Below are 27,507 nucleotides of genomic sequence, written 5' to 3' on the forward strand. Positions count from 1 at the left end.
ATACAAGTCACAGTGAATTAAGTAGCTGTTATTATAGAAAAGAAAACATATTAGAATGAGCAAATTAATATCAACCTGTGGTTTGCCTTGCAGTCGAACCTGTTGTCAGAGCTGTAGTTATAGAAAATTAATCAACACCTTCTGAACAATCAGAACTTGACAATAATACATCACACAAAATGGAAACAATACACTGCCAACTGATAACCAGATTCCCAAACTCGCTCATTAAGACAAGTGCTTCACGAATGTCCCACTTTATTAAAAATGTTATATTGTATTTGTATTAATAGGATTTTAGCTTGTTGTAAAACCAACAAACAAACAAAAACCAATTACTGTGTGCACTGCTCTTACCAAATATGCATATCCAGCTTATTACAAAAAGTATTTTAGTGAATAAAAACTCCAGCCTAAGAGAGAAAGAGGGGGAGGAAGACAATACAATAGAGTAGCAAGTGAAAGAAGAAGAGATGTTTGAAAAAGGAGAGGTAGGAAAAAACATAAGGCCACAGCATTCAAAGAAGAAGAAAAATTCAACTGAAGGGAGAGAGAAAATGACAGACAATGAAGAAAAAGTGAGAAACAAAGAGAAAGAGAGATACACAGAGCAGAAGAAGAAATCAAGAAAGAAGTACTGGATGAGGTGAAATAAAGACTACCAGAAAGTCATGGAGTGAGAACAAGAAGGAGAGAGGACAGTGCTGGAGATAGATCATAAAGTGAAAATAACAAAGCCAGGCAGCCAGAGAAGAACATAGCGAAACAGATATAGAGAAATTGTTGTTAGCTTGACACAACATACAACACCGCACCACATCAAATGCACAAGCATGGAAATTCGAATTCCACCAGTTGACGAAAATGTTCTGGACACCCACATGTCCTAGACTGTGCATTTGTTTAGCCAAATATGGCAACAATGCCTCAATAAAAGGCCACCTTTATTCCAGACGCCAGCAGAATCCGAAAGTGCACCATGGTCTATCCAGGACCAGACCTCTAAAGCAGGAGTACCAGAGTACCTCTGCAGGATGAGGAGCATACTTACTGGACATCAACACTATCATCAGAGGTTTATTAGCTGCAATCGACACATCAGAGAAGTTGCACTACCTCAAGCTTCATCTGTATTTCAGGGACAATGTGCCCTGGTCTTAACCACAGCTAGTTGTACTGGAAGTTCACACGCTGACAATAAATCGGAAATAAAGGAGGTGTGTTTAATCGGTGTACCAGCAACAGTTAGAAAAGCACACCGAAGCCAAATGTGCCTAAAATCATTAACAAAGGCAAAAGCATATCAAGTCCATGACAGATAGATTGTAACAGTGAGACCTGATGCTAGAACACAGGCTTTAGTCAGGGTGACAAGTTCAGCGACTTTGGCTGAGAGGTTAACAGAGAGACAACAATGAGCATTAAGCCACCACATGGGACAAACAGATAGCCCATCCAGTATGTTTGCATCCATTTAAAATCTGTGCTGAGCCTTCTGTAAACAAAATCAGCTCTGGATTTTCGTCAATGCCTGAAGGTGGTGCGTGAGATAACACCACACAATCATGATCACGTTCACTCTCATCTTGAGTATCAGACACTGCAGTCATCATTAACGATGAGGAATTTGTGATTTTAGCCTGCTAAAGGCTAATGTTAGGAGCTGTGGGAGCAGCCAGCCAGTTAATCCATCTCTGGGTAGTGACATCCATCACACAAGCTGAAGACAACAGGTAAATTACAGCATGAGGGCAACAAACAGTGAGATGTTGTGATAATACACCTAAAGCACAGGCAGTAACAGCTAGCTAAAGCCATAATGGTTCACGATCATTTACCAAGATATTTACATACCACCTGTTGTCCAATTGATGTGTGATCGGCTGCAAATAAGCTCTCACAATGGACATTTCTATTTGAGTGGAGGGGTAGGAGGAAGAAAGACTGAGTATTGGGAGGCGTGCTGTAGCAGCCGCACCGGTATTTGAAGCACATTTCATGCCATTCTGCTTAAGATCAGCTCATTTTCTCCCTGTACCAGTGCTTATGAGAACATTGGCACTCATCACTAGAAATGTTAGAGCTTTTGCCCTGAGTTTGTTGATTATTTGCCAGCACTCTGTATCCCAGTGGATATGTCCAGTTTCACAGTGGTGTCTCTATCATATGTTGCAGTTCGGCCAAGTAGGCTTTAAAATAGGCAACACTTAATGCAAATCAATATTTAAACCATTAGCCCACTGACTAACAGATGCCAAAAACATCATCAACAGTGGTACATGAACTACCCCAATGCAACAGAAAATCTTCAGTAAAAGGCAAAGTCCCACTGACCCATTCTTATTCTTGTAACAATCAACGACTTTATGCCAGCATTCAGTGGAATGCACATTGTTGCAAATAATCATGAGGAAGTCCATCCATCCATCTTCTACTGCTTACTCCGTTTCAGGGTCACGGGGAACCTGGAGCCTATCCCAGGAATCATCAGGCACAAGGTGGGGTACACCCCAGACAGGGTGCCAATCAATCACAGGGCACAATCACATACACATTCACACACCCATTCATACACTACAGACACTTTAGACACGCCAATCAGCCTACCACGCATGTCTTTGGACTGGGGGAGGAAACCCCCGCAGCACAGGGAGAACATGCAAACTCTGTGCGCACATGGCCCTGGCGGGACTCGAACCCCAGACCCTGGAGGTGTGAGGCGAACATGCTAACTACTAAGCCACCGTGCATCCCATGAGAGATTTATTACATAAATGCATTGCTTTAAGAGAGTTGCGCTTTCCCCTCTCTTCACACTCACTGTGATGTGCCTTTACTTTGTCTAAATCATCTGGCATATACACTTCAGAACACATTCAGAGAATGCAGCTAGTACAACTCGAATTTATGTCAGTAGTGTCAAAAACGAGCCAACACCCTGTTCACTGGAATGTTTTAACTTTTTTGCCAAGCAATTTATCGGTTCTGTACTCAGAGGTTTGTGTTTGAAGGTTACTTTTGATTCATTGCTTTTTAACTTAGAATCCATCACAAAGAACGCACCTATACGGTAGCCGCACCTATACAGTTGCTGTAGGATCCCATCGCATATCCTCTATCTCCTTATCAGAGGATGAAGACTTAAACTCCTTAAGGAGAGGATGCATCCTCTTTTTCATAGGAATTTTTGACTTCATCTTTTTCATCTCCACATTTTCTTTGTCAAGCTGTTCAAGTTTGACTCGAAGGGCATCAACAGAGCATTTAGATTGCTCAGGGGGTGTTTTGAGCAGAAACTGCTGCAGGTTTATGATTAGAACATTCTTGTGCCAATTTGGATCGTTCTTAGACCCGAGCAGAAATCTTCTCATGTTGCTCATTCATGAGCAAGGAGTGCCATTGTCCGGAAACCTGCACAGCTCCTTCAAAGTCCTTTTTCTTCACACATTTCTCCAAGGCAGAATAACGGCACTTTGCTTTGTGAGGTTAAACTCCTTGCACATTTCTGCCTTTTTCTTCAAGCACAACTATCTAACATCTGCTCTAACTCCCTTCCAACTTCAGCATAATCAGCAAAGTACAGAAAGGCACCTGGGGAATACTAGCCATAGGATCTTGGTTAGTAGTCCTAGTAACTACAACAATTGAAACCCTCCTAGTTCACTAGAGAAAATACCTCTCCCTGCAGGAGACTAACAACAATGAAGCACAAAAAAAAGATCAAAATTCAGAATACCGGTTCCATTTCCTGGCACGTTCTTTTTACAGAGTGACTAACTCACCCGTGTGGTCATAACAGTAGTACAAGTGGAAGGAATAGGAAGTCATCACTGTCCAACCAGATTCCCCAAACTGTTGTAATTTATTAAGCTTAAATACAAACATATTCGGGTACACGTCCACGAAAGGGAGCCTGGGTTTTATTTACTGCAACTCAGCACTGTGAAGTGTGAGGCCACTGCTGAGCACTGATCTGAGAGCTGTTAGATAAAGAGAGAGTGCTGAGAACCGCCAGTGTTCCTAATGACTGTAATCACATCTCTCAGTCTTATCATGGACGAACAAAGCACTCATGCAGAGACAGGCAGTGTAATTAAGCAGAAGCCTTCATTTAGTGGCTCTAATAGCAAAAGGGCCTTCATCAAACCGGTAATGCTGCTTCACCAATGATCTGAATACAGCACAGAACAAGACTGGAGAAAGAAACAGGATGCAACAGTATACTTGTACTTCTGTATAGTGTCTCAGGCTTACTACTGTTAATGTGGACACTTCAAAATATCATTTATTTTACTGGCAGCTTCCAGAAAGGGGCTCGTTTTGGAGCAGAATTGTGGTTCTTACATATTGTTGAGGGTGATGTTAAATTCTTTGCTGATATATCCAGAATATTCCTTGCTGATATTTCCAGATAGAGAAGGTTCACTGGCTCGTGTAATAAACAGGAACGAGGTGGATCACTTTCTCAATCACTCGTTTTACAAAAAGTTTTTGGAGGAGAAAATAGAACTAATGTAATGTAATGTCTTTAAAGTCTTTATTGGTCACAGCACGGTGAAATTCTTTTCTTCGCATACCCCAGCATGTCAGGAAGTTGGGGTCAGAGAGCAGGGTCAGCCATGATATGGCACCCCTGTAGCAGAGAGGGATAAGGGCCTTGCTCATGGGCCCAACAGTGGCAGCAAGTAAATGGACATAGCACACTTTGTACAATCAAAGTACAAATTCCACAATGGGACAATTCATAGAACCATAGGTTTTATATGGCTTGAAAAAAAGAGCTGGCTAACATCAAGTGCTGCTTTTCTGCTCACCATGCCTGCTATTCAGAAGAGGCATGGCATGATTAAGGGTTTAAACAATGGGATAAAGAAATTACCAATCATGACTGGCATTGCCTCCAGGTTTCTTTGGATGGTTAAGCATTCTAGCTTTCTAAAGTAGTTTTGAATAGATACATAGGGAAAGCTTTAGGTGAAACCTCTTTTTGTAGGAGTGTATATACAACTTTGACAAACTAAGCAGATTAGGTAACCACATATGACATACTATGTTACGTCTAACTAGTTCAAACTATTCTTTCTAAAGGAAAAAAAAACAAATAACGTGCTAGTAATGTGTAGTTGCCAGAATAGCTTCAGTGCTCCCTAGCATAGATTCTACAAGTCACTGGAACTGTACTGGAGTAACGAACACTATTCTTCTAAAAGATTTTCCCTCAATGGAGAGCATTGTTTAACATGTCATTCCCCAATCTCCCATTGGTGTTCACCTGGATTGAGGTCTGTTGACTGTGAAGGCCATAGCACATGATTTACATCATTTTCATCCTCGTCAAACCATTAAGTGAGCCCTCACGTCCTGTGTATAGTGGCGGAGAAATCCTAGAAGAGACCATGCCCATCAGGATAGAAATGTTTCATAACAGACATGATCACTCAGAAGAAATGCCCCCCCTGCAGCATAATGGAGTGACCATTGCCTTAATCTGTCATCTGTCTGTGTGTTGAAAAGAAAGACCGTGTGTAGAAACACGAGTATCCATTGCAACATAGTATTTGTGACCGAATGCTAAACCATCTACTGTTCGAAACCAATCTAACCCTTTGCCAGAGGTCAGCCCAATGGCTAAAATCTAAAGAAAAATAAAAAAATAAATTAAAAAAAATTAACATTTAAAATAGATGGGTTGCTTTCTGGACTGACAGCATACTGTTAAACAGCTAATTTGGGGGAAATTCTTTTATTTTAAATAGAAACTACTCATTTTCATTTAATTTATACACAGACATTTATGTCACTGGGAAACAAATTTCAACCATGAGCCTTTGAGACAGTGAAAGATATAAATTTATACCTATTGTATGTGACCTTTATTCTAGTCTCCAAACTTAAGGGTCTTCACTGAGTTCCTCAGTTTCATCCCATTGTCCACAAATGGACAATGCAGCTACTTGGATTGGCGTGGATTGCCCCTAGGTATGAATGAGTGCATGAAAGTGTATATATAAATTTAGCCCTGTAATGGGCTGGTGTCCCATTCGGCGTGATTTGTCCCTCCTTGTGCCCAAGAAAAGGCTCCTAATCCACTACGACCCTGGCAAGGATAAAGACTGTAAAGTGACTGAGTGTGAGTGATTTTTTAAGTCATATGACGGTTCTTTTCAGACAGTGTGTATAAATCCTATGCTGTAGTGATCAAAACACGATACTCAGAACACACTCACTGATAACTGATAATATAGGAAGATAGCTGAAGCTGGAAGATAGCTGAGGAGTTTAGGAATGATGACTTTGTTGAATGGTTTGTGATGAATAAATGAAAAGGGGCATATTGCTTTTTGTGGAGAGGGAGTAACAAAACCATGCCTTTTTTTTTCTAGTAGCTGGAATTTGATCAGTTTCAGAAACACATTACTTCTATCAACTGAAAATAAATTACATGAGATGTAAGAGTTTTGCTACTGCCTTCATAGATAAGTTTTTTGGGTTTTTTTTTTTTTTTTTTTTAGCTTTGTCCAACTCTATTGCCTTTCTGCTTGTCTTTTTTCAGAATTAAAAAAAATCTTGGCAAGAAAATAGCAAGAAGAGGCTGTGAGAGAAGGGAGAGACAGATGAAGGTCACTTGCATTAAGATACTTCTTGGCAGTAGCCCAATTTATGTCTTAGTACAGATTACCATTTCAAAGAAGACACAACATGGATCAGACATTGGCACATCTAATACACTATGTGGCCAAAGGTATGTGGACACTGACCATCACAACCATATGTCAGCCTTTTTCCAAACTGTTGCCACAAAGTCTGAAGCACACAATTGTCTAGAATAGCTTTGAATGCTGTAGCCTTATGATTTCCCTTTACTTGAACTAAGGTGCCCAAACCTGTTCCAGCATGACAATGCCCCCATCAGTGTAGACAAACTCAACTGTCCTGCACCAAACCCTAACTTAACCCCACTGAACACTTTTGGAATACATTGGAACTCTGACTGCATGCCAGACCTTCTCAACCAACATTAATAATGCTCTCATCACAGAGAATCACAGAGATCCCCACAACCATATTCCAAAATATAGTGGAAAGCCTTTCCAGAAGAATGTAGTCTGTTAAAGCAGCAAAGGGAAACCAAGTTCATATTAATTAATGCCCATAGTTTTGGAATGGGATGCTCATTAAGGCTGTGGTGGTCAGGTGTCCACATACATTTGACCACGTAGTGTATATGGTAAAAGGAAAAATAAAACACAGAAAAAACTCCATCTGTGGCAAAGTACACACACACACACACACACACACACACACACACACCGTTGTTCTGAAGAAATAAAAGAAAAAATATATTAACATTAGCATTAAACCTTCTTATACTGTATTATTTACATTAATGGATTCTGAAACACTAGAGTTAATTGAATAACAGAGAGAATGCTGAGATGGTGGTGTAGCCTGCAACATGTATCTGGTAAAAGCAACAGCAGATTCAGATGAATATGAAACTCTTCAGTAATTAAAGCATAATCATAATTAATCATAATCTCAATAATCTCAAAGGTCGTTCCCCAAATTCATCAAAATACCTGCACTGTGTCCAGGTGGGTGATGGATAACCAGATCTTTCAGATGCACTGCAAAATTTTCAAATGTTAAAATTTCAATTTAAAACTAGAAATCTGCTTAAAGTGGCCCACAAAGACAAGCTATACCACTGCCAAAGTCAATACTTTTCAACTACCTGTCCTAATATGAATAATGTATTGGTCAAAGACTCTAAGATTCTGGTAATGCAGCTCATTTCTTTGTGTTTCTCCACCATTGAAACATTTTACAGTAATAAATTAGTTTTTATTAAACTACATTTTCAGTTTCTCACAGCCATGCCACCAGCTAGAGCAAATACCTATATTATCCTGAAAAGTAGCATGCTCTTTGCTAAATGCCTTCTCCATTTCCATCTCATTGCATTTACAGTCCCTTAGAGTAGAGACTATAGGGTTCAGTGCTTGCTGATGTACCTGCTATTACCACTGAGAGCTTTAGGCAGATTTAGACTCGCCATGAGCATTTGTTTTCTAGCACTTTTAGGATAAATCCCATCAGCTTTAAGCACAAGTCTATGTGATAAAAACATCTCCTGAAACTCTATCGTTGCTTTTGCCAAATATGAGGTTGTACACATATGTAATACATTTGTTTTGTAAACAAACGAACAAATTAATTAATACAATAGAATGTATACTAGAAAAAAACATACATACTATAAAACGTCTGGGTTACTGTGGGAATAAATTTAAGACACAGGAAAACACAAGGGTAACAGATTATGTAGTTTATTGAGAATCACTATCATAATGGGGAGGGAATAGGGCTTGTAGGAGAATAATTTGTAGGTGAGAGGTCATATGATGTGTTTGTAGCAAAGCTACTATCATGATCAGAGGAAATAATAAACGGGCCCTCCACAGAAGTTATGGGAAGAAATTGAGCTTCAGTTTGAGTGGAAGCATGAACATAGGTCACCGATGGAATGATACGATAGGCGGGAGAATAGGGAGGCCCAGTGGGTGCAGGTGAGGAGCAGAGACTTTCCAGCACAGCTGTGACATCAATGGCCAAATAAGCCAGCCATATGATGACATATATATTCACCCAGGCCACCCAGGCCTGTGAGATTGAGCAGCTGAGAGAGAGAAAGACCAGCTGCAGGAGGGCGATGATCAGCTGGACAGAGATCAGACAGAAAGGACGGAAATTAGATAAAACAGTAGTGGTAACACTTAAAATATATTCACATAAATATATGTACAAGCACATGCAAAGAATGTAGGAAACAGGTGTCAATACATGACATGTAAAAAGCATAAAATTGGGGGAAAAAAACACACTCATACGATGTTTTCAGAAAAACACACACACCCACACACTCACAAAAATGTTCAAGAGAAACACACACACACACACGCACACACACACACACACACACATACTCACAGAATGTGTAAGAAGCACAAAAAAACATAAACATACTTAGAATTAGAGGAAAAATACGTGTAACATTAAGCAATAATAAAAACATATCTCACCCACAAGGAAGAAGTGATGAAAATATCCAAATTGTTCAGGACAACGGGCGATGAGATGCGCCCAGCTCAATTACCGGAAGTGGGAATGGCAGTAGGGCCTTGGAAATGTTTTAAATACCCCAAAAGAAAAACATGAAGATAAGGGGATATCCAATAGCTGGAAATGTGTTTTAAGGGGATTTCAGAACGAGAAAAGCTTGTTCTAATGGTATTTCAAACTTGAGGAAAGTTGGATTTAAGGGGAATCAGAAAAAGACGTTAATAAAGCATATTGGGATTCCAAAATAATGAGATAATTGGGTGTAACCTGTATATAAGACTGTATAAATAGGGCATTGAATCTGTGCTTAGATTCAGATCACTTTTGGGACGTCTCACGAGGGGATCTCATGTTGTTTTTTGAATGATAAACTGGACTTTTGCTTCTCTCATCTATCTTGTTTGTGGCTTCATTTTGATCAGTAAATTGAAGATTATTGTATTGACTAAGTAGAGGAAATTCAGCAACCTAGTTGCTTTAGATACGACGCATGTAACCCTGTTCCCTGAGAAGGGAACGAGATGTTGCCTTTAGCACAACACTATGGGAGCGCCTCCCGCGCATGACCGGCATCTGAAGCTTGTGTAAAATCATGCCTATTTATAGGCCTGCCATGATCAGGCGACGTGGCAATTAAGCGCGTCGCGTGATATAAATATGGCATCTGTGAACTACACCATCAGCCTCTATTATCTGAATCGAAGACGCAATTCACAGGCGTGCCCTGGTATGACAAAGCTACGCAACGTCTCGTTCCCTTCTCAGGACAATGCATTTAGCATAACACTATGGGAACGAGGATACCCACTCCGTCAAACCGAGGGTACGGCCTGTTCAAAAAGACCCAAGCCCGAGGGTCACTGCAAGACACTCGAGCCCGGGGTGGAATGAATTTCCAGGCTGCAATAACGAATGAATGTGTGTGGCGTAGACAACCCTGCAGCAGCACACACATCCTGTAAGGATTCCCCTTTGGACAAAGCCTTTGCGGAGGCGACCGCCCTGGTCAAATGAGCCCTTATGCCCAGAGGCATAGCGAGACCGTGCCTCATAAGCATTAGGGATTACTTCCACTATCCAATTAGAGATGCGCTGCTTTGACACAGCATCACCTCTACTGTTGCCGCCAAAGCAGACCAGCAGCTGTGCCGACTTACGCCACTGGCCGGAGCGGTGGACGTAAGTACAGAGAGCCCTTACTGGACACAGCAGGTGCATTCTCTCTTGTTCTGGTGTGGGGAATGGAGGAGGGCAGAAAGCCGGCAACACCACAGGGTGGGCAGCCGATGTAGGCACTTTAGGAATATAATCCGGCATAGGATACAGGAAGGCCTTGGCTAATCCAGGGGCAAAGTCAAGGCAGGAAGGGGAAGCAGAAAGAGTTTGTAGATCTCCTACTCGCTTGAGAGATGTCAGGGCCAACAGAAGAGCTACCTTTAGAGTCAGAAGCTTCTCAGAGGCTGACTCTAACGGCTCAAATGGGGCACCCGACAGACCTTCTAGGACCACAGAAAGGTCCCAGGAAGGTATGCGCGGCCTGCAGATGGGCCTCAGCCTCCTGACACCACGCATGAACCTCAAAGTTAGAGGATGTTGCCCCACAGAGGCTCCATCAACAGGGGCGTGGCTGGCCGAAATGGCGGCCACGTAAACCCTGATTGTAGAAGGAACCCACCCCGCTGAGAAACGTTCTTGTAAGAAGTCCAGGACTGTAGCTATTGCACAGTTAACTGGGTCTACAGTGGATCCCTGCATATGGGAATCTCCCAAGGAGTGCCATCTAGCAGGGATATTATCTCTCAGAACCATATTCGAGCTAGCCAATAAGTTGCTACTAGCAGCAGACATAGACTGTCTTGGCGAACTCTAGATAGAACTTGTGGGAACAGAGCGATCGGGGGAAAAGCGTACAGATGTGACCTCGGCCACATGTGCACAATGGTGCCCAGTCCTAATTGTGTGGGAGGAGTGAGGGCGAACCACAGTGGGACGTGTGTTGTCTCCTCGGAGGCGAACACATGCAGTCCCGCTTGGTCAAACCTCGCCATATGGACTCCACCACTTGTGGATGGAGCCACCATTTCCTGGGCCTCAGCCCCTGCCTCAACAGGATGTCTGCCCCCATATTCCCAGAATGTACACTGCACTCACTGACAAACTTTCCTTCTGCCCAGAGGAGAATTAGTTGCCCCTGCCTGAACAGGGGGCACGGACATAATTCTCCCTGGTGGTCAATATATGAGACCACAGGTGTATTGTCTGTAAACACATGGTGACCTCTCAACTGAGGAAGAAGGAATTTCAGTGTTAGAAATATGGCCCACATTTCTAGGCAATTTATATGCCACTCCAGATGAGGGCCACTCCAGAAACCGTGAGCTAGACAGCTGTCTAAGACTGCGCTCAAGCCCTTGAGGGAGGTGTCTGTCATTACCGTCTTGCGCTAAAGAGACACCCCTAGAGTGTGACCCAAGGCTAGAAACCAGGGACACTCAGATTCTCATAACACGTATGCATTGCCACGTGACACTGATTACTCTCAGAGGTTTCGTCATTGGACGAAACCCCCAACTTCTCAGTCACCACTGAATAGTCTCCTGTGCAACAGGCCCATAAGCTCCAATAGTCTCCCAAGATCCTGCTTTATCTTGCTCAGTGTTGATAGGTTTGACCCTACACATGTTAGGGATAGAAACGCCCTCATCATAGTAGAATCCTGATAACCCCTAGAAAAGTTGTCCACTGCACTGGAGAAAGCATACTTTTCTGAGGTTCAACCTGAGCCCCAAGCTCTTCATGTGGGCGAGAACAACAACTTGATGTTGAACCACCAGTTCCCTGGATCGTGCTAGAGTTAACCAGTCATTCAGGCATTTTAGTACAGTGGTTTTCAAAGTGGGGGCCGCCAGGGGGCACCCGGGGGGCCTCAACAATTTGGTCGGAGCAACCAAGCCCATCCCTCCCACTAGTATGTTTTCTCTTTCTCACTCTCAGACAACCACACACACACAATCAATTCCTAATGTAATGTAATGTAAAGATGTAAGATGTAATTATTAATTAAAAAAGGGGGATATATTCAGAAGTCTTTATTTTTAATGTGTTTTAAAGACATCTTGCAAAAGGGGGGCCTCTTTCAAATGTTAATGACATTTGGGGGGCCTTGCCCTGGAAAAGTTTGGTAACCCCTGGTTTAGTACACGGATGCCCTGGAGTCACAATGGAGCCAGAGTGACATCCATGCACTTTGTGAAGGTGCGAGGGGATAAAGCTATCAATATTTCTATGTGGAAATATGCACCTTTTAGATCTATCGTCACAAACCAATCCTCAGTCTGAATCTGTGGAACGATAAGTTTGGGCGTCAGCATCTTGAACCTGTATGTCCAAAAAGTACAGTTCAGATGATCCAGATCTAAAATTGGCCGCATACTCCTCTATTTTTTTGTGGACCAGGAAATAACGGCTGTAAAAACCTCCCTCCCTCAGGGAACAGGGAACATGCTCTCTGGCCCCTATATCTAAGAGGGATCTTACTTCCTGCGCTAATGTCGGGCTCTGGTCTGTACTGACTACTTTGGTGAGCACACCTCTGAACCGGGGTGGTCGAGCTCTAAACTGGACCCGGTAACCCTTTTCTACGGTAGACAGAACCCATGGAGACACATTTGGCAGTAGTTTCCATGCTGCCAGACAGTCTTTTAGTGACGTTAACTATTTCACATTCTATTGGAGGGAAAGCATCAGATTTTCGTTGCCCTGTGACAGCTCGCTGACCAGAGAACACTGAAAACTTGGGACAGCCTTGGCTAGGGGAGGCCCTATAGTAGCACTGGGGGCTAACTGCCCTAACAACCTCATGTCCCCTGATACGTCCCTCCACGGGCCCTCAGGACCGCTCTTCTTTGCCTGCTTGGCCTTTATAACCATTCTCGGATCAGGCCTAGTAGCAGGCCGCTACTGTGGCCGCCCAGTTCCCCTGGCTGTCTGCGGGGGTTGGCAGGCTGCCATACTGGCCTTCTGTGTCTCCCTCGCACTAGTGCTGGCCCGGGCTCCACTCGTGGATGCCCAGGTGAACTCGACACAGAGAAGGAACTGGCTGAATGCCGCCATATGTTGAGCTCACTCAGCAGGTCTGCTTGGTAGGCCTGCAACACTGTCATTGTCTGCAGTGACCCACAAGCAAGACTACTACCGCATAGGCCTTGCCCACCAATGCCACGGTGGCCTTACACGGTGGCTTGGATGGCAAAGCCGGCCACCCTAATTACCTGCCGTCGATGGAGAGAGGTAGCTCGCAAGCGCCTCCTCCGCCTTCAGCATAGCTAAATAGCCATGCCATTCATTCCCCACAATGGCCGAATAATCCAACCTCATGGGGTTATAAATATGGCTTATGCATGGTTTCCCCCCTGAAGCCTGATATTTTGTCATGCACTTCTGGAAGATATGGGAGGTTCCTGCAGTGTGAGGGATTTACTTTCACTGGGGAGAAAAAGGCTCATCCAGCCTTAGTAATCACTTCAAGCAGCTCTTTATATGCTGCTCTCAGTTTTTAGCATATCCTTCTGGCTCCTCGGTGTCAGAGAGGAATTATTACTATTATTTTTGTGTGTGTTTGTGTGTGTTTTTTTTTTGGGGGGGGGGGTTCCTCCCCTTTTGGCTTTCCATAGCGGAAGGAGGAGTCGCAATGCAAGCTCCAAAATCCAGCAGAGACAGAGCAAGAGATAGAGCAATGCTCGTGTCCGGCTCTTCTTCCGGATCCATAAGAGATCCCCCGGACCTGAGATGGCTAGCTGCCTCGGCATCAGCCAGCCCAGATCCGTGAGACTCTGAAACCCAACTCGCTTCGGTTCCGAGAAGAGAGCGAGTCGCGAGCAGAGCTACCTAATGTAGGCATTACCAAGCACAGCCTCTCAAGGCTGTCATCACATGCTCCAACCCTTAGACACTTCACCCAGAAAGGGTGCACTACTCCCGTGATGAAAAGGGAGCAAGCTGTAACACACTTCCTGAATTCTCTCACTCATATTTTTCTCTCTCGCTCATTCCTTTTTCCCCCCTTTCTCTTTTTTAAAAGGGATAGAAAAGTCCAGAGGTTTTGAGAAAAGATAGAGAGGAAATGAAGCATCTTTTTGTTTCTTTACCCAAACAACCGACATGCAGTCTTTCGCTAAAGATAATAAGGTTGATGGCGAGGTTCACAGGTGCCATATTTATATCATGCGACACACTTAATTGCCACATCACCTGATCATGGCAGGCCTATAAATAGGCATGATTTTATACAAGCTTCTGATGCCGGTCGCGCACGAGAGGTGCTCCCATAGTGTTATGCTAAATGCAACGTCGAACTTCCCTTTGAAAGGGAACACAGGTGTGGATCAGTAAAAAAGGATTTCATGGAAATATTTTAGCCCAAAATCTGGGTGCCTCTGCCAGGAGGTAAACACTTGGCCATAGATAGACCTTTCAAGAAGTTAATGATCCCACTAGGATACATGCTTTGACTGACAGTCATTTTGTGTTTATTTTGTTTATTTGTGTGATGAAGAATATAAAAAGCTGCTTTTTCATCTAAGCTTAAAAGCTAGCAAGTTATTTTGAACAGAAAAGTTTCACATGCCCAACACATCTGTGATCACACCTGTTATTTCTTGCGGTGACCTGAAATGCTAAGTATCTTATCTCCCATATTGGAGATCTGATTGAATACCACTGAATGCCCGACCCCTGCTGGGTCAGATAGTATCTGGGCACCATGCCAGTGTCAGAGTCTGAGAGCAGAAAGAGGACGCCAATAGCATCAGCAATATTTCCATTCCCCACTGTGTTGTGGAGGAGGGTCTCATGGTATCCAATTGATGTTCAGGGCCAAACCAGGTCCTAAACAAAGGCCTGACCACTAGAGTTGTGCCTAACTAGTTAAGTAATAAAAGCATTATGGGGAAGTGCTTCTACACTTAATTCTTTAAAGTTTTAATTTGATAGCTTTGGTAACCATTCATTTGGTTAATGAGTGGAATAGAGGAGTACTCGGTCAGCCCTGATATGTTTTGTGCATGAGATGTGCTTCTTCAATTTTGTCCTGGTTACCAACCAAACATAACTATCAAGTAATGGATTTCTGCTACCATCGTGGATTTTTTGGTGACATGGGTCCTAGTAATTGTTAGGCCTTTTCTAAGGCAAAAAAAAAAAATAGTGTACAATAACCTGGTTGCATAAGTCTGCACACCCCTAAAATAATACTTAGTTGAAGCACCTTTAGATCTTATCACAGCATTCAATCTTTTTAGGTCAATCAATCTGGCACATCCTGACTTGTAGTATTTTGCCATTCTTCATTGCAAAAAAATTTTAAATTGGCAAATTGGCTGGGCATCTCCTATGCACAGCCCTCTTCAGGTCACTCCACAGATTTTCGGTTGGATTTAGATCTGGACTCTGGCTGGGCCATTCCAAAACTCTGATCTTGTTTTGCTGAAGCCATTCCTTTGTTGATTTGGAGGTGTTGCTTCAGGTTGCTGTCATCCTGAAAAGTGAAATTCCTCTTCATCTGAAGTGTTTTAGCAGGGATTTTTTTTTTTTTGCCAAAATTGACTGGTATTTGGAGATATTCATTATTCCCTGCACTCTGATTAAAGCCCCAGTTCCAGCTGAAGAAAAGCAGCCCTAAGGCATGATGATGCCTCCACCGTACTTCACTGTGGAGATGGTGTACTTTTAGTGATGAGATGTGGGTTTTGTTGGGTTTTTTTTGTACCAAACATATATTTTGGTATTATAGCCAAAAAGTTCAACTTTGGTCTCATCATACCATAACGAATTATTTCACATAGTTTTGGGAGATTGGATGTATTTTTTTTGTGCAAACTTTAGCCTGGCTTGGATTTTTCTTTTGGTTAAAAAAGACGCCTGTCTTGCCATCCTAGCCTGTAGCCCAGCAAATTAACAATTGGGGAGATTGTTGTCACGTGAAAGGAGCTACCAATACTTGCCAAAAATTGCTGCAATTCTTTTGATGTTGCTGTCGGCCTCTTGGCAGCCTCGCTGATCACTTTTCTCCTGATCTTCTCATCAATCTTAGTAGTGTCACTGTCATGACTTATTTTCTCCACTTATTGATTATTGTCTTTACAGTGTTCCATGGTATATCCAGTGCCTTGGAAATTTTTTGTAACCATCTCCTGATATTTTTCAACATTGAGTTCCCGTACCTGCTTTGTAAGCTCTTTGTGGCCCGTGGCTTTTCCAGTTGTATGTTACCAAGAACATGTCAGGAAAATCCTATAGGAAAAGCTGGACTTTATTTGGGCATAATCAGTCACTTTAATTGATGGTAGGTGTATACTAATTAGTATTTAACATGAATTTGAATGTGACTGGTTGTTTCTGAACACTGCCACATTCCCAATTATAAAAGGGTGTACACAGTTATGTAAGCTGGGTATCGGAAGTGTCTTGTTTTTCTTTTTTTATATGTTGCAATTTCACAATAAATGTGAAAATGGTTTGGACATGTTTTTTGATTTTTTTTTAACACCAAAAAAACCTGCCATTTTAACAGGGGTGTGTAGATTTTTATATCCTCTGTAGATATAGAGTAATTTGCAGGCTAACGTACAGCAGGGTGCAGAAGTTTGCATACCTTGTAATTTACCCTGTGAACATTACAACTGACAGATTTCAAAAGCTTACTTAGAGAATCATAAAATAATTTTTAAAAATCAGTTATTATGAGAATTAAAGTGATCTAGATTCTTTTTTCACTATAACACCTTACACATACACATACACTGACCATCACACATACACACACCAAGCTGAACTTCAAGATGTACAGTTGTACCATAAAGGGAGCATGATTTTGTACTTGGGAAAGTACATGTGGTACACCCCTGCTGAAAAACAATTCAAAACAATAGAACCCTCACAGAAATTGTAATGGTTTCAATGGTAATAATGGGAATTGCATTGGTTTTAATGGAAACTGTAACAGTCCCCATGGGTATCTACTGGTGATTTATTGCCTTCTATTGATGGCATGTTATGTCTAGTGGCCATAAATACCATACCGTACCATAAAGGACCAATAATGGTAATGGTTTTAAAGGCATTTGTAGTGGAAACCCTTACGATTTCTGTGATAGCTTCCATTAGGGGTTGTTGTTTTTTTCAGCAAAGAGCTAAAATTTTTTATTTTACTGTAGTGGTCCTTGTGGACTAATTAAGTACCTTAAATTATTTTTAAAGGTAAAATATAAATACCAAAAGGGGCAAATCATGCACCAGTGATGGTGCCACCCCAGCGACAAGGAAAAGTACAGGACAGTGCGTATTTCTGCACAGTGACAATGAACACACTGTCTTTTTTAAATAATTTTTTTATATATATATTTGTCCTGTAGGCTAGTGTACTGTATATGTGCTCAACTTTCGCACTCAACTATGAGTACAGCTGTAAATACAGCTAACAGGATATGATACTACGTGAACTGAGCCATTAAAATGTGATGATGCTCAGGCTACATTTAACGTTTCATACTATCCGTACTACACAGTGCACCAGTGAATAGTACGCGTTCTCTGGGTACCCATGGTTCTCAGTTCTCAGCTGTATACCTACTAACATACTAAACAGTGTGTGTGCCTAATACCATGCCAGGTTCTTCATGGATATGTTCTGAAATAGGCGATTATACAGTGGACGTAGCTGGCTGATTTTCAACAACAACACGGTGCAAAATGTCTCCATTTTATGTGTTTGTACTGCTTACACCCTCGAGTGATGTGTGTATGGAATAAACAACACGTCTTTGACTTTGGTAAAAAAAAAATAATGGCTGGCTCAAGGAAAGGAAAACAAACAAACAAACAAACAAACCCTATGTCTGTGATACATACAGGCTAGAAACCAACCTACGCTGTTTACAAAGCTCGCGCTCTCTCTCTCTCTCTCTTTCTTTCTCTCTCTCTCTTTCTCACACACCCCTGAAAATGAAAGCAAAAATATATTATCAGTAGCATACAGTTGTACTGTAGCATTTACATTCATGGATTCTGAAACGCTAGAGTTAAATGAATAACAGAGAGAAGGGCGAGAATGCTGTGTAGCCTGCAACATGGCCCAGGTTTAATTAATCACAAATAAAACAGGAATAATTGCGCTTTACACTCACGGCAGCTGTCTAAGCTGGAACAGGTCATCGTCCATGATGTAAATCTACTCTTGTGTCTTTCATCGCCGTTACATTGTTGTTGTTGTGCGCCGTGATTTCAGCACCGCGATCTGCCGGACAGCGAACGGTCGCGAAACCCACACACGCACACACAAAGCTTACCGGGGGCGGGGCAATGGAGGGGCGGGGCCGAAACGCTGACTCAGGCGGAGTCAAGGCGATTTTTGTCTCAAGTCGCAGTACTGATTAATCTGGAGAAATGCTCACACCACGAATGATTAGGACTGGCTAATATACACATCCCTAAACAGGGGGTTTTCCTCAGTACCAAAACCACAAATGAGCTATGGGCCAAGCCTTGAAAACGCTCATCTTTCAGTGGCTTCTGAGGACGTATTTTGTTTGTGTATACACGTCTATAATATTGGTAATATCTTGCTAATAATTATTTGTGCATAAAAAAAATGACCCGTAAAGTTTAAATTCGCAAAAGAAAGTAGGCTAATCAGATTACTTATTGGGCGGGACAAAACATCAATATTACACACGTGAATATTAGAGAATTTCATCCATCCATCCATTTTCTATATCACTTATCCTATTAGGTCGCGGGGAACCTGGAGCCTATCCCAGGGAGCATGGGGCACGAGGCGGGGTACACCCTGGACGTGGTGCCAATACATCGCAGGGCACACTCACACACTCAATCACACACCTGTTCATTCACTACGGACACTTTGGACACACCAATCAGCCTACCATGCATGTCTTTGGACTGGGGGAGGAAACCGGAATGGTTGAGCATAGTAGGAATTACCAACTGATGAATTATTACTGTAGCCTATGTATTTACACATTTCATGCTGGGTATTACAAAACAGGAAATCGATACAAAAGCATGAATTCTGTTAAAACTCCGACACTGAGCAATACAATACCATATACTGCATGGTAGCCTATGTGTGGTATGTTTTTTTGATAGACACTTCTGTAAGGGCGTCTGCCAAATGCCATGAATGTAAATGTACATAGAATACTGTATACCTTGACAAATAATACTTTAAATTCTAGTTTTATGCCGGAATGCTCCTTTTAATTTTTCAGAGGAAGTTATTAGTGCCCAAAGTGTATATTTATATAAGCTCAAATATCAGTCTGAATGTTATGATAAAAAAAAAAAAGAATAATAATCTGAAACAAAAACTTTTGTTTCAAATGCATAGGTTTTGGTTCCCTCTCGGTTTGTCAGCTTCCTACCAACATCCAAAAACGTGTGTGGGTGGATTGGCTACACCACATTTCCCCCAGGTGTGAATGAGAGTTTGAATGTGTGTGTGTGTGGGTGTGTGTGTGTGTGTGTGTGGGTGTGTGTGTGTGTGTTTGTGTATAGTATTCAGACACCACAACTGAACAACATTAGCACTTTATTGCAAAGCCATTATTGGCAATTACAGTTTTGATAAATGGCAGGGGTGTCTAAAGTCCTGCCCCAGGGCCAAATGTGACCTGTGGCTTCTCTCTTACAATGTATGATAGGTGGCACACCAACACATTGCACTTCTTGCTGTCACCTGATGATGGCAGCAGATTAATTTACAGAATGATATATAGTCATGGCAACAGACAAAAAGCACGAAGTTAACAGTGAGATGAGGGGACTGCAAATGAGTTTAGAAACCTCTAAGCATTTAAAAGCCTTTCGTGAATTCTTGAAAGTGTCCTTAAATAAAGTGGATTGCAACCAAGTATTAAAAACGACAACTTAATTTATAATTATTAGTTTGTACAATTACTTTTGGTCCCTGAAATAGGAGGGGACACGACATGTATAAAGTGCTGTAACTCCTACACCATTCACCCAATTTAAATGTAAATACCCTAAAATTAAAATGAAAGCTCTTACTCATAAATTTATTTAAATGCCAATATACTATGGTACACACACACACACACACACACACACACACACACACACACACACACACACACAGAGCATATACACATAGTCATGAGAAAAAGAAAGTACACCCTCCTTCAGTTCTATGTTTTTATTTATCAGGTCCTAAATAACAATTGTGTGGTCCTCACCAACTTCTATGAACAAACAAATAACATCAGATGACAACAAAAACACAACATATTTCAATATGTTTTTTCCCTCATTCAGAAACCAGGTGAAAAAATAAGTACACCTTATAATTTAGTAACATGTAGAACTACTTTTAGCAACAATAACCTGAAGTAAACGTTTGCTGTTGGAGTCTCTCACACCATTTAAACATTGTTTTAGTTTTTTGATGTTTGTGGGCATTCACTTATGTACAGCTTTCTTAAAATCCCACCACAGCATCCCAATGGGGCTGAGGTCTTGACTTTGCCATGATTTCTTCTGTTTTTGTGCATATCTCATAGTAAATAGTTTTAGATCTTCAAACGAAATACAACATAAATCAAAGGCAACCTGAATAAACACACAATACAGTTTTTATTTATTTTTATTTTTTATTGAAGCAAAAAAGTTATCTAACACATATCACCCATGTGAAAAATTAATTGACCCCTTAAACTTAAAATCTGTTTTTTCACCTTTAGCAGTAACTGTAACCAAACACTTCCGATAAATGGAGATCAGTCTTTCATTTACTTCTAGGACTAGGACTTACTATTCTTCGGATCATTGTCTTACTGGATAATCCAGTTGTGCGTGAGTTTCAACGTACTGACTGAAGATTGGACATTCTCCTTTAGGATTTTGTGGCAGAGAGCAGAATTCATGTTTCCCTCAATTATGGCAAGTTGCTCAGGCCCTGAAGCAGCACACCAGTCCCTGAACATACACCATCACACTGCCACCACCACGCTTGACCGTAGGTATGATGTTCTTTTTGTGGAATTCAGTGTTTGGTTTATGCCAGATGTAACGGGATGCCTGTCTTCTAAACAGTTCCACTTTCGACTTATCAGTCCACAGAACATTCCCCCAAAAGGTTTGAGGATCATCAAGGTGTGTTTTGGCCAAATTCAGATGAGCCTTAATGTTCTTCTGGGTTAGTAGTGGTTTTCACCTCACCACTCTTCCATGGATGCCATTTTTGCCCAGTGACTTTCTGATAGTGGAGTCATGGACTGTGACCTTTATTGATGCAAGAGAGGTCCTTGGATGTTGTCCTTGACTCTTTTGTGACCTGCTGGATGAGTGGTTGCTGTGCACTTGGAGGAATTTTGGAAGTTCGGCCACTTCTGGGAGGGTTCACTACTGTGCTGAGTTTTTCCATTTGGATATAATGGCTCTCATTGTGATCCTCTGGAGTCCCCGAGCTTTTGAAATAGCTTTGTAACCCTTTCCAGACTGATGTATTTCAATCACCTTCTTCCTAATCATTTCTGGAATTTCTTTCAGCTTTGGCATAGTGTGTTACTGGGTAAGACCTTTTAACCAACTTCATGCTGTTGGAAAAAGTTCTATTTAAGTGTTGATTTGATTGAACAGGGTTTACAGTAATCAGGCCCGGTTGCATCTAGTCCGGCTGAACTCCATTATGAATGCAGTTTCATAGATTTGTGGAATTAGTCATTACAGGGGCAAATACATTTTCACACAGGCCCAGTGGGTATTCAATAACTTTTTTGTTTCAATAAATAACATTATCAGTTAAAAACTGTATTTTGTGTTTACTCAGGTTGCCTTTGTTTTATCTTAAATTTTGTTTTAATTTCTGAAACAATTTAGTATGAGATTTTCCTTTAACCTTTAAATCATTTTGCTGGGCCAATTTTGGATTAGTATTTTTCCAGAAATGCTGAAAGACTTTCAGCTTACATTAAACCTGCCTTACAAATGTTGGGCCAATGTTTGGGGAATGTTGGGCCAACAGGGCAGATAGATATTCAGCCACGTTCAAATTCACCTTGCCAACATTGGGCTAGTAGGATCAACAGACTCTGGGTTGCCTTTAAATCCAGTTTGCCAAAGTTGGTCCAACATTGGCCCAACTTTCACGAGGTGGTGTAAAGCTGACTGCAGCCCCAACGTTGGCAGGGTGGATTTAAATGTTGCTGAAAGGCTGGCCCAATGTTCCCCTTACACTGGCCCAAAGGTAGATTTAAAGAAGGTTGAAATTCTTTCAGACCTGTTGGCACAACATTGGCCTAAGTTTAACCAACATTTTGCAGCAGGGCTAACAGTCTTTCAGCCATCTTTATCCACATTGCCAACTCTGGGCTATTGTTGGGTTGCATGATCAGCATACTTTTGGCTGCCTTCAAATCCACTTAGCTAAAATTGGAAAGGCAGGGCCATTAGAATTTCAGTTGCCATTAAATCCACTTCTCAACATTGGGCCAGTGTGGATTTGATAGCGGCATAAAGTCTGTCAACCGCTTTGGCCCAACTATGGCTGAAAGTTGTCAGGGTGGATTTAAAGGTGACTGAAAGTCTATTGTTCCTGTTTGCCCAACATGGGCCCAATGTTAGCAAGGTGGGTTTAAAGACTGCTGAAATTTTGTCAGCCAAGCTGGCCCAGCATTAGCAAGGTGGTAATAAAGGCTACAGAATATCTGTCACCCATACTGGCCCAACAATGGCAAGGGGTATGTGAAGGTGACTGAATTCTGTCTGCCCTGCTGGCCCAATAATAGCACAAAGACTTTCCGCTGCCTTTAAATTCATCTTCTTAATGTTGGGCAAATGTTGAGTCAGCTGCCTGAAAATCAACCGTACTAACATTACATACAACATTCGCTGAATATTGGCAAGCTTGATTTAATGGTGACTGAAAGTCTGTTGACCTTGCCTGATGAATGTTGGCCCAATGATGGCAAGGTGGCTTTAAAGATGGTGGAAAGTTTGTTTGACCTGCTGGCTCAATGTAGGCAGGGTGAAATAAAGTTGGCTGAAAGTCTGTTGGACCTGCTGGCATAACATTGGCAAGGTGGCTTTAAAGTCGATGAAAGACCAGCCCGTTTGGCACAACAGTGGTTCATGCTTAAAAACAATTTTGCCAAAATTGCCAATGCTGGGCAAACATCAGCACAACTCTTGGCCATTTGGGCCAATAGTGCCAAAAGACTAAAATCCACATTGGAGCAATTTTAAATAAACCTTGCTTTTTGGGCACCATTCAACAGCAAGGCCAATAAGCTTTGGCCAGTCTTTAAATCCACTTTGCCAATGTTGGTCCTTAAGGCTGACAGACTTTCATCTACTTTTAAATTCCTCTTGCCAAAGTTGAGCTGCATTTAAATACACTTTGCCAACATTGAGCAAATGTTTCATAATGGCCCAGTAGTATTTTAGCCACCATTAAATCATCCTTCTTGGCCGACATCTACATTGGGCCAACTTTGTGCCACAGGGTAGGGAAGGGGGATTTAAGGGTGGCAAAGAGACTGTCAGAATTGCTGGCCCAAAATTGGCTGATTTTTGGCAAGGTGGATTTAAATGCGGCTCAAAGTCTGTTCGGCCTGCTTGGCTAACATTAGCCCAATGTTAGCAAGAGAGATTAAAAGGTGGTGTAAATTCTATCGGCCCTGTTAGCACAATGTTGCCCCAAGCTTGAAAACGTCTTTACCATGCTTGGGCCAAGATTGTGGCAGTAGGGACAACAGACTTTATGCTCCATCATGCCAATGTTGGGCCAATGTTGGCACCATGTTTGGCCAGTTGGCAAAAAAAACTTTCAGCCGCTTTTAAATTCATCATGCCAACATTGGGCAAGCTGCTATAAAATGTACCTTGCCAATGTGAGGCCACCTTTAAGTCCACCTTGCTATTTGTGCAGTGTTGGGCAACTGGGTCAAGAGGCTTTGACAAGCCTTTAAATTACTTTTGCGGACTTTGGACAGTCAAGGCTAACAAACTTTCATCTCCCAACATTACACAATGTTGGCCCAACATTGTGTATCCAGGGTACTAAGGTACAAGGTACCCTGAAATTAAACGAAATAACTACTATATTTGGAGTATTTGCAACCTAGCTCCACCTCTGTCTCTCAAATGTGTAAGCGCAGGCACTCTCCTCTTTCTCGCTGGATTGAGGACCCGAGCAGTCATATGTCTGCTTTGGATTATGAATATTTACAATACTAGGTACAGTAATATTTTAATTGTGAAAATTGATACTTTAAAGGATATTCTAGATTAGCTTTTTTAAAGGAAGCTAGCTTTGCTAGTGGAAAGGTATGTGTTGTATTGGCACATGGGATGAGTTATACACTGATCTAAGTGAACAAATAAATACTAAATTGACCACATCCACAATATATGAAATTTAAAAGGGTTTATTTCAAACAAAAAGGAAGAAAAATGACCATGACCAATGAAAATATATTTTCTGGATGGTATGTATTAATTTAGAATGATAGAGTACAAAGTGAATGTTAATAAATTTACATGTTGACTGAAATGTTTAAGTGAATTATAAGTTGAATATTATTATAATGTGCTTTAATGTTGATACAAGAACAAGAATTAATTGTACTTTTGGATATGTGTTTTGTAAGGCCAGGGTTCCCTTTCAAAGGGAACTTCGACGTTGCATTTAGCATAACAGTATGGGAGCGCCTTGCGTGTGACCGGTATCTGAAGCTTGTGTAAAATCATGCCTCTACTTATAGGCTGATCATGGTAACGCCTACATTAAGCAGCTCGGCTCGTGACTCGCGCTCTTCCCGGAAGCCAAAGCGAGTTGGGTTTCTGAACCTCGCGGATCTGGGCCGGCCGCTGCCGAGGCAGCTAGCTGTCTCAGGTTCGGGGGATCTCTTATGGATCCGAAGAGGCGCCGGAGACGAGCGCTGCTCTCTCTCTCTCTTGCTCTGTCTTCCGGGTTCGGCTCTCCACTGGATTTTGGAGCTCGCGTCGTGACTCCTCCTTCCGCTATGGAAAGCCAAAAGGGGAAGAAAAACACACACACACACACACACACACACACACACACACACACACACAAATAATAGTAATAATTTCTCTCTGACTCCGAGGAGCCAGAAGGATATGCTAAAAACTGAGTGCAGCATATAAAGAGCTGCTTGAAGTGATTACTAAGGCTGGATGAGCCTTTTTCTCACCAGTGAAAGTAAATCCTCACACTGCAGAAACTCCCCTGTCTTCCAGAAGTGCATTACAAAATATCAGGCTTCTGGGGGGAAAACCATGCATAAGCCATATTTATAACCCCACAATGTTGGATTATTCAGCCATTGTGGGAAATAAATGGCATGGCTATTTAGCTATGCTGAAGGTGGAGGAGGTGCTTGCGAGCTACCTCTCTCCATCGACGGCAGGTAATTGGGGGGACGGCTTTGCATCCAAACCACCGCATAAGGCCGATGTGGCATTGGTGGGCAAGCCTATGCAGTAGTAGTCTTGCTTGTGGGTCACTGCAGACAATGACAGTGTTGCAAGCCTACCAAGCAGACCTGCTGAGAGAGCTCGACATATGGCAGCATTCAAAAAAGCCAGTTCCTTCCCTGTTGTCTCGAGCTCACCCGGGCATCCATGAGTGGAGCCCGGGCCAGCACTAGTGCGAGGGAGACCCAGAAGGCGAGTATGGCAGCCCGCCAACCCCCGCAGACAGCCAGGGGAACCAGGTGGCCACAGTCGCGGCCTGCTACTAGGCCTGATCTGAGAATGGTCATAAAGGCCAAGCAGGCAAAGAAGAGCGGTCCTGAGGGGACATGAGGTTGTTAGGGCAGGTAGCCCCCAGTGCTACTGTAGGGCCTCCCCTAGCCAAGGCAGTCCCAAAGTTTTCAGCGTTCTCTGGTCAGCGAGCTGTCACAAGGCAACGAAAATTTGATGCTTTCCCTCCAATAAAATGTGGAATAGTTAACGTCACTAAAAGACCATCGGGCAGCGTGGAAACAACTGCCAAATGTGTCTCCATGGGTTAGGTCTACCGTAGAAAAGGGTTACCAGGTCCAGTTTATAGCTCGACTCCCCCGGTTCAGAGGTGTGCTCACCATAGTAGTCAGCACAGACCAGAGCCCGACGTTAGCGCAGGAAGTAAGTTCCCTTTTGGACAATGGGGCCATAGAAAATGTACCCCGCTCCCTAAGGGAGGGAGGTTTTTACAGCCATTATTTCCTGGTCCACAAAAAAGATGGGAGTATGCAGCCAATTTTAGATCTGCGTCATCTGAACCGTACTCTTCGGACATACAGGCTCATACGTTTATTAGACGTGAAATACAGGCCATTAAATTAAAACCGGACAGTACTGTAACAAACCCATTACATGACAATGTAGCAATATCAGATCAATGTTTAGAGTATTTTGCTTCGCTTAGAGAGACCGAACTAGCTACATTAATCTCTTCAGCCAATTCATCAACTTGCATACTAGATCCCGTACCTACATGTTTGTTTAAACAGATTTGTCCAGGAGTAATTGAACCACTTCTAAATATAATCAATTCTTCCCTAAGCACTGGCTATGTACCTAAATCACTTAAATTAGCAGTTATTAAACCCTTGATTAAAAAACCTGATCTTGACCCGTCTCAATTGTCCAGCTATAGACCAATATCAAATCTCCCCTTCATCTCTAAGATTTTAGAAAAGGTTGTAGCAAAGCAGTTATGCTCGTACTTAGATAGGAATAACATTCATGAAATGTATCAGTCAGGGTTTAGACCTCATCATAGCACAGAGACAGCATTAGTTAAAGTAGTAAATGACCTTCTACTGACCTACGATCAGGGTTGTGTCTCTCTGCTTGTGTTACTCGACCTTAGTGCAGCTTTTGATACTATAGATCACACTATTCTCCTTGATAGATTAGAAAATGTTGTTGGTATTAAGGGAACAGTCCTCTCCTGGCTCAGGTCTTATCTGACCAATCGTTATCAGTTCGTAGATGTAAATGGTGAATTTTCCATGCGTACTGAGGTTACTTTTGGAGTTCCACAGGGTTCTGTTTTAGGCCCACTGCTCTTTACTTTATATATGCTACCCCTAGGTCAAATTATTCGTAAACATGGAATTAGCTTCCACTGTTATGCTGATGATACACAGTTGTATGTTTCAGCGAAGCCAGAGGACAGACAGAAGCTTAGTAAAGCTGAGGATTGTGTAAAGGACATTAGACATTGGATGTTAACTAACTTCCTTCTACTTAATTCTGATAAAACAGAAATACTTTTATTAGGCCCACGTGTAGCTAGAAGTAATCTTTCTGATCACATGGTTACTCTGGATGGTCTTTCTG

The 27,507-nt window shown here is 42.1% G+C and overlaps 1 protein-coding gene across 1 annotated transcript in view; it reads right to left on the reverse strand.

Annotated features, from left to right (window-relative positions):
• svopa (SV2 related protein a) overlaps positions 1-18,416 on the reverse strand; it is a 38,966-nt gene extending 20,550 nt beyond the window's left edge. Inside the window, exon 1 of the mRNA XM_053610772.1 lies at positions 18,306-18,416. Within this exon, the coding sequence (XP_053466747.1) occupies positions 18,306-18,340 (35 nt within the window). The 5' untranslated portion in view covers positions 18,341-18,416. The remainder of the gene's footprint in view (positions 1-18,305) is intronic.
• Between the last annotated feature and the right edge of the window lie 9,091 nt (positions 18,417-27,507).

The sequence above is a fragment of the Ictalurus furcatus genome, chromosome 22 (assembly GCF_023375685.1).
Source record: "Ictalurus furcatus strain D&B chromosome 22, Billie_1.0, whole genome shotgun sequence".
In the NCBI taxonomy this organism is placed as follows: Eukaryota; Metazoa; Chordata; class Actinopteri; order Siluriformes; family Ictaluridae; genus Ictalurus; species Ictalurus furcatus.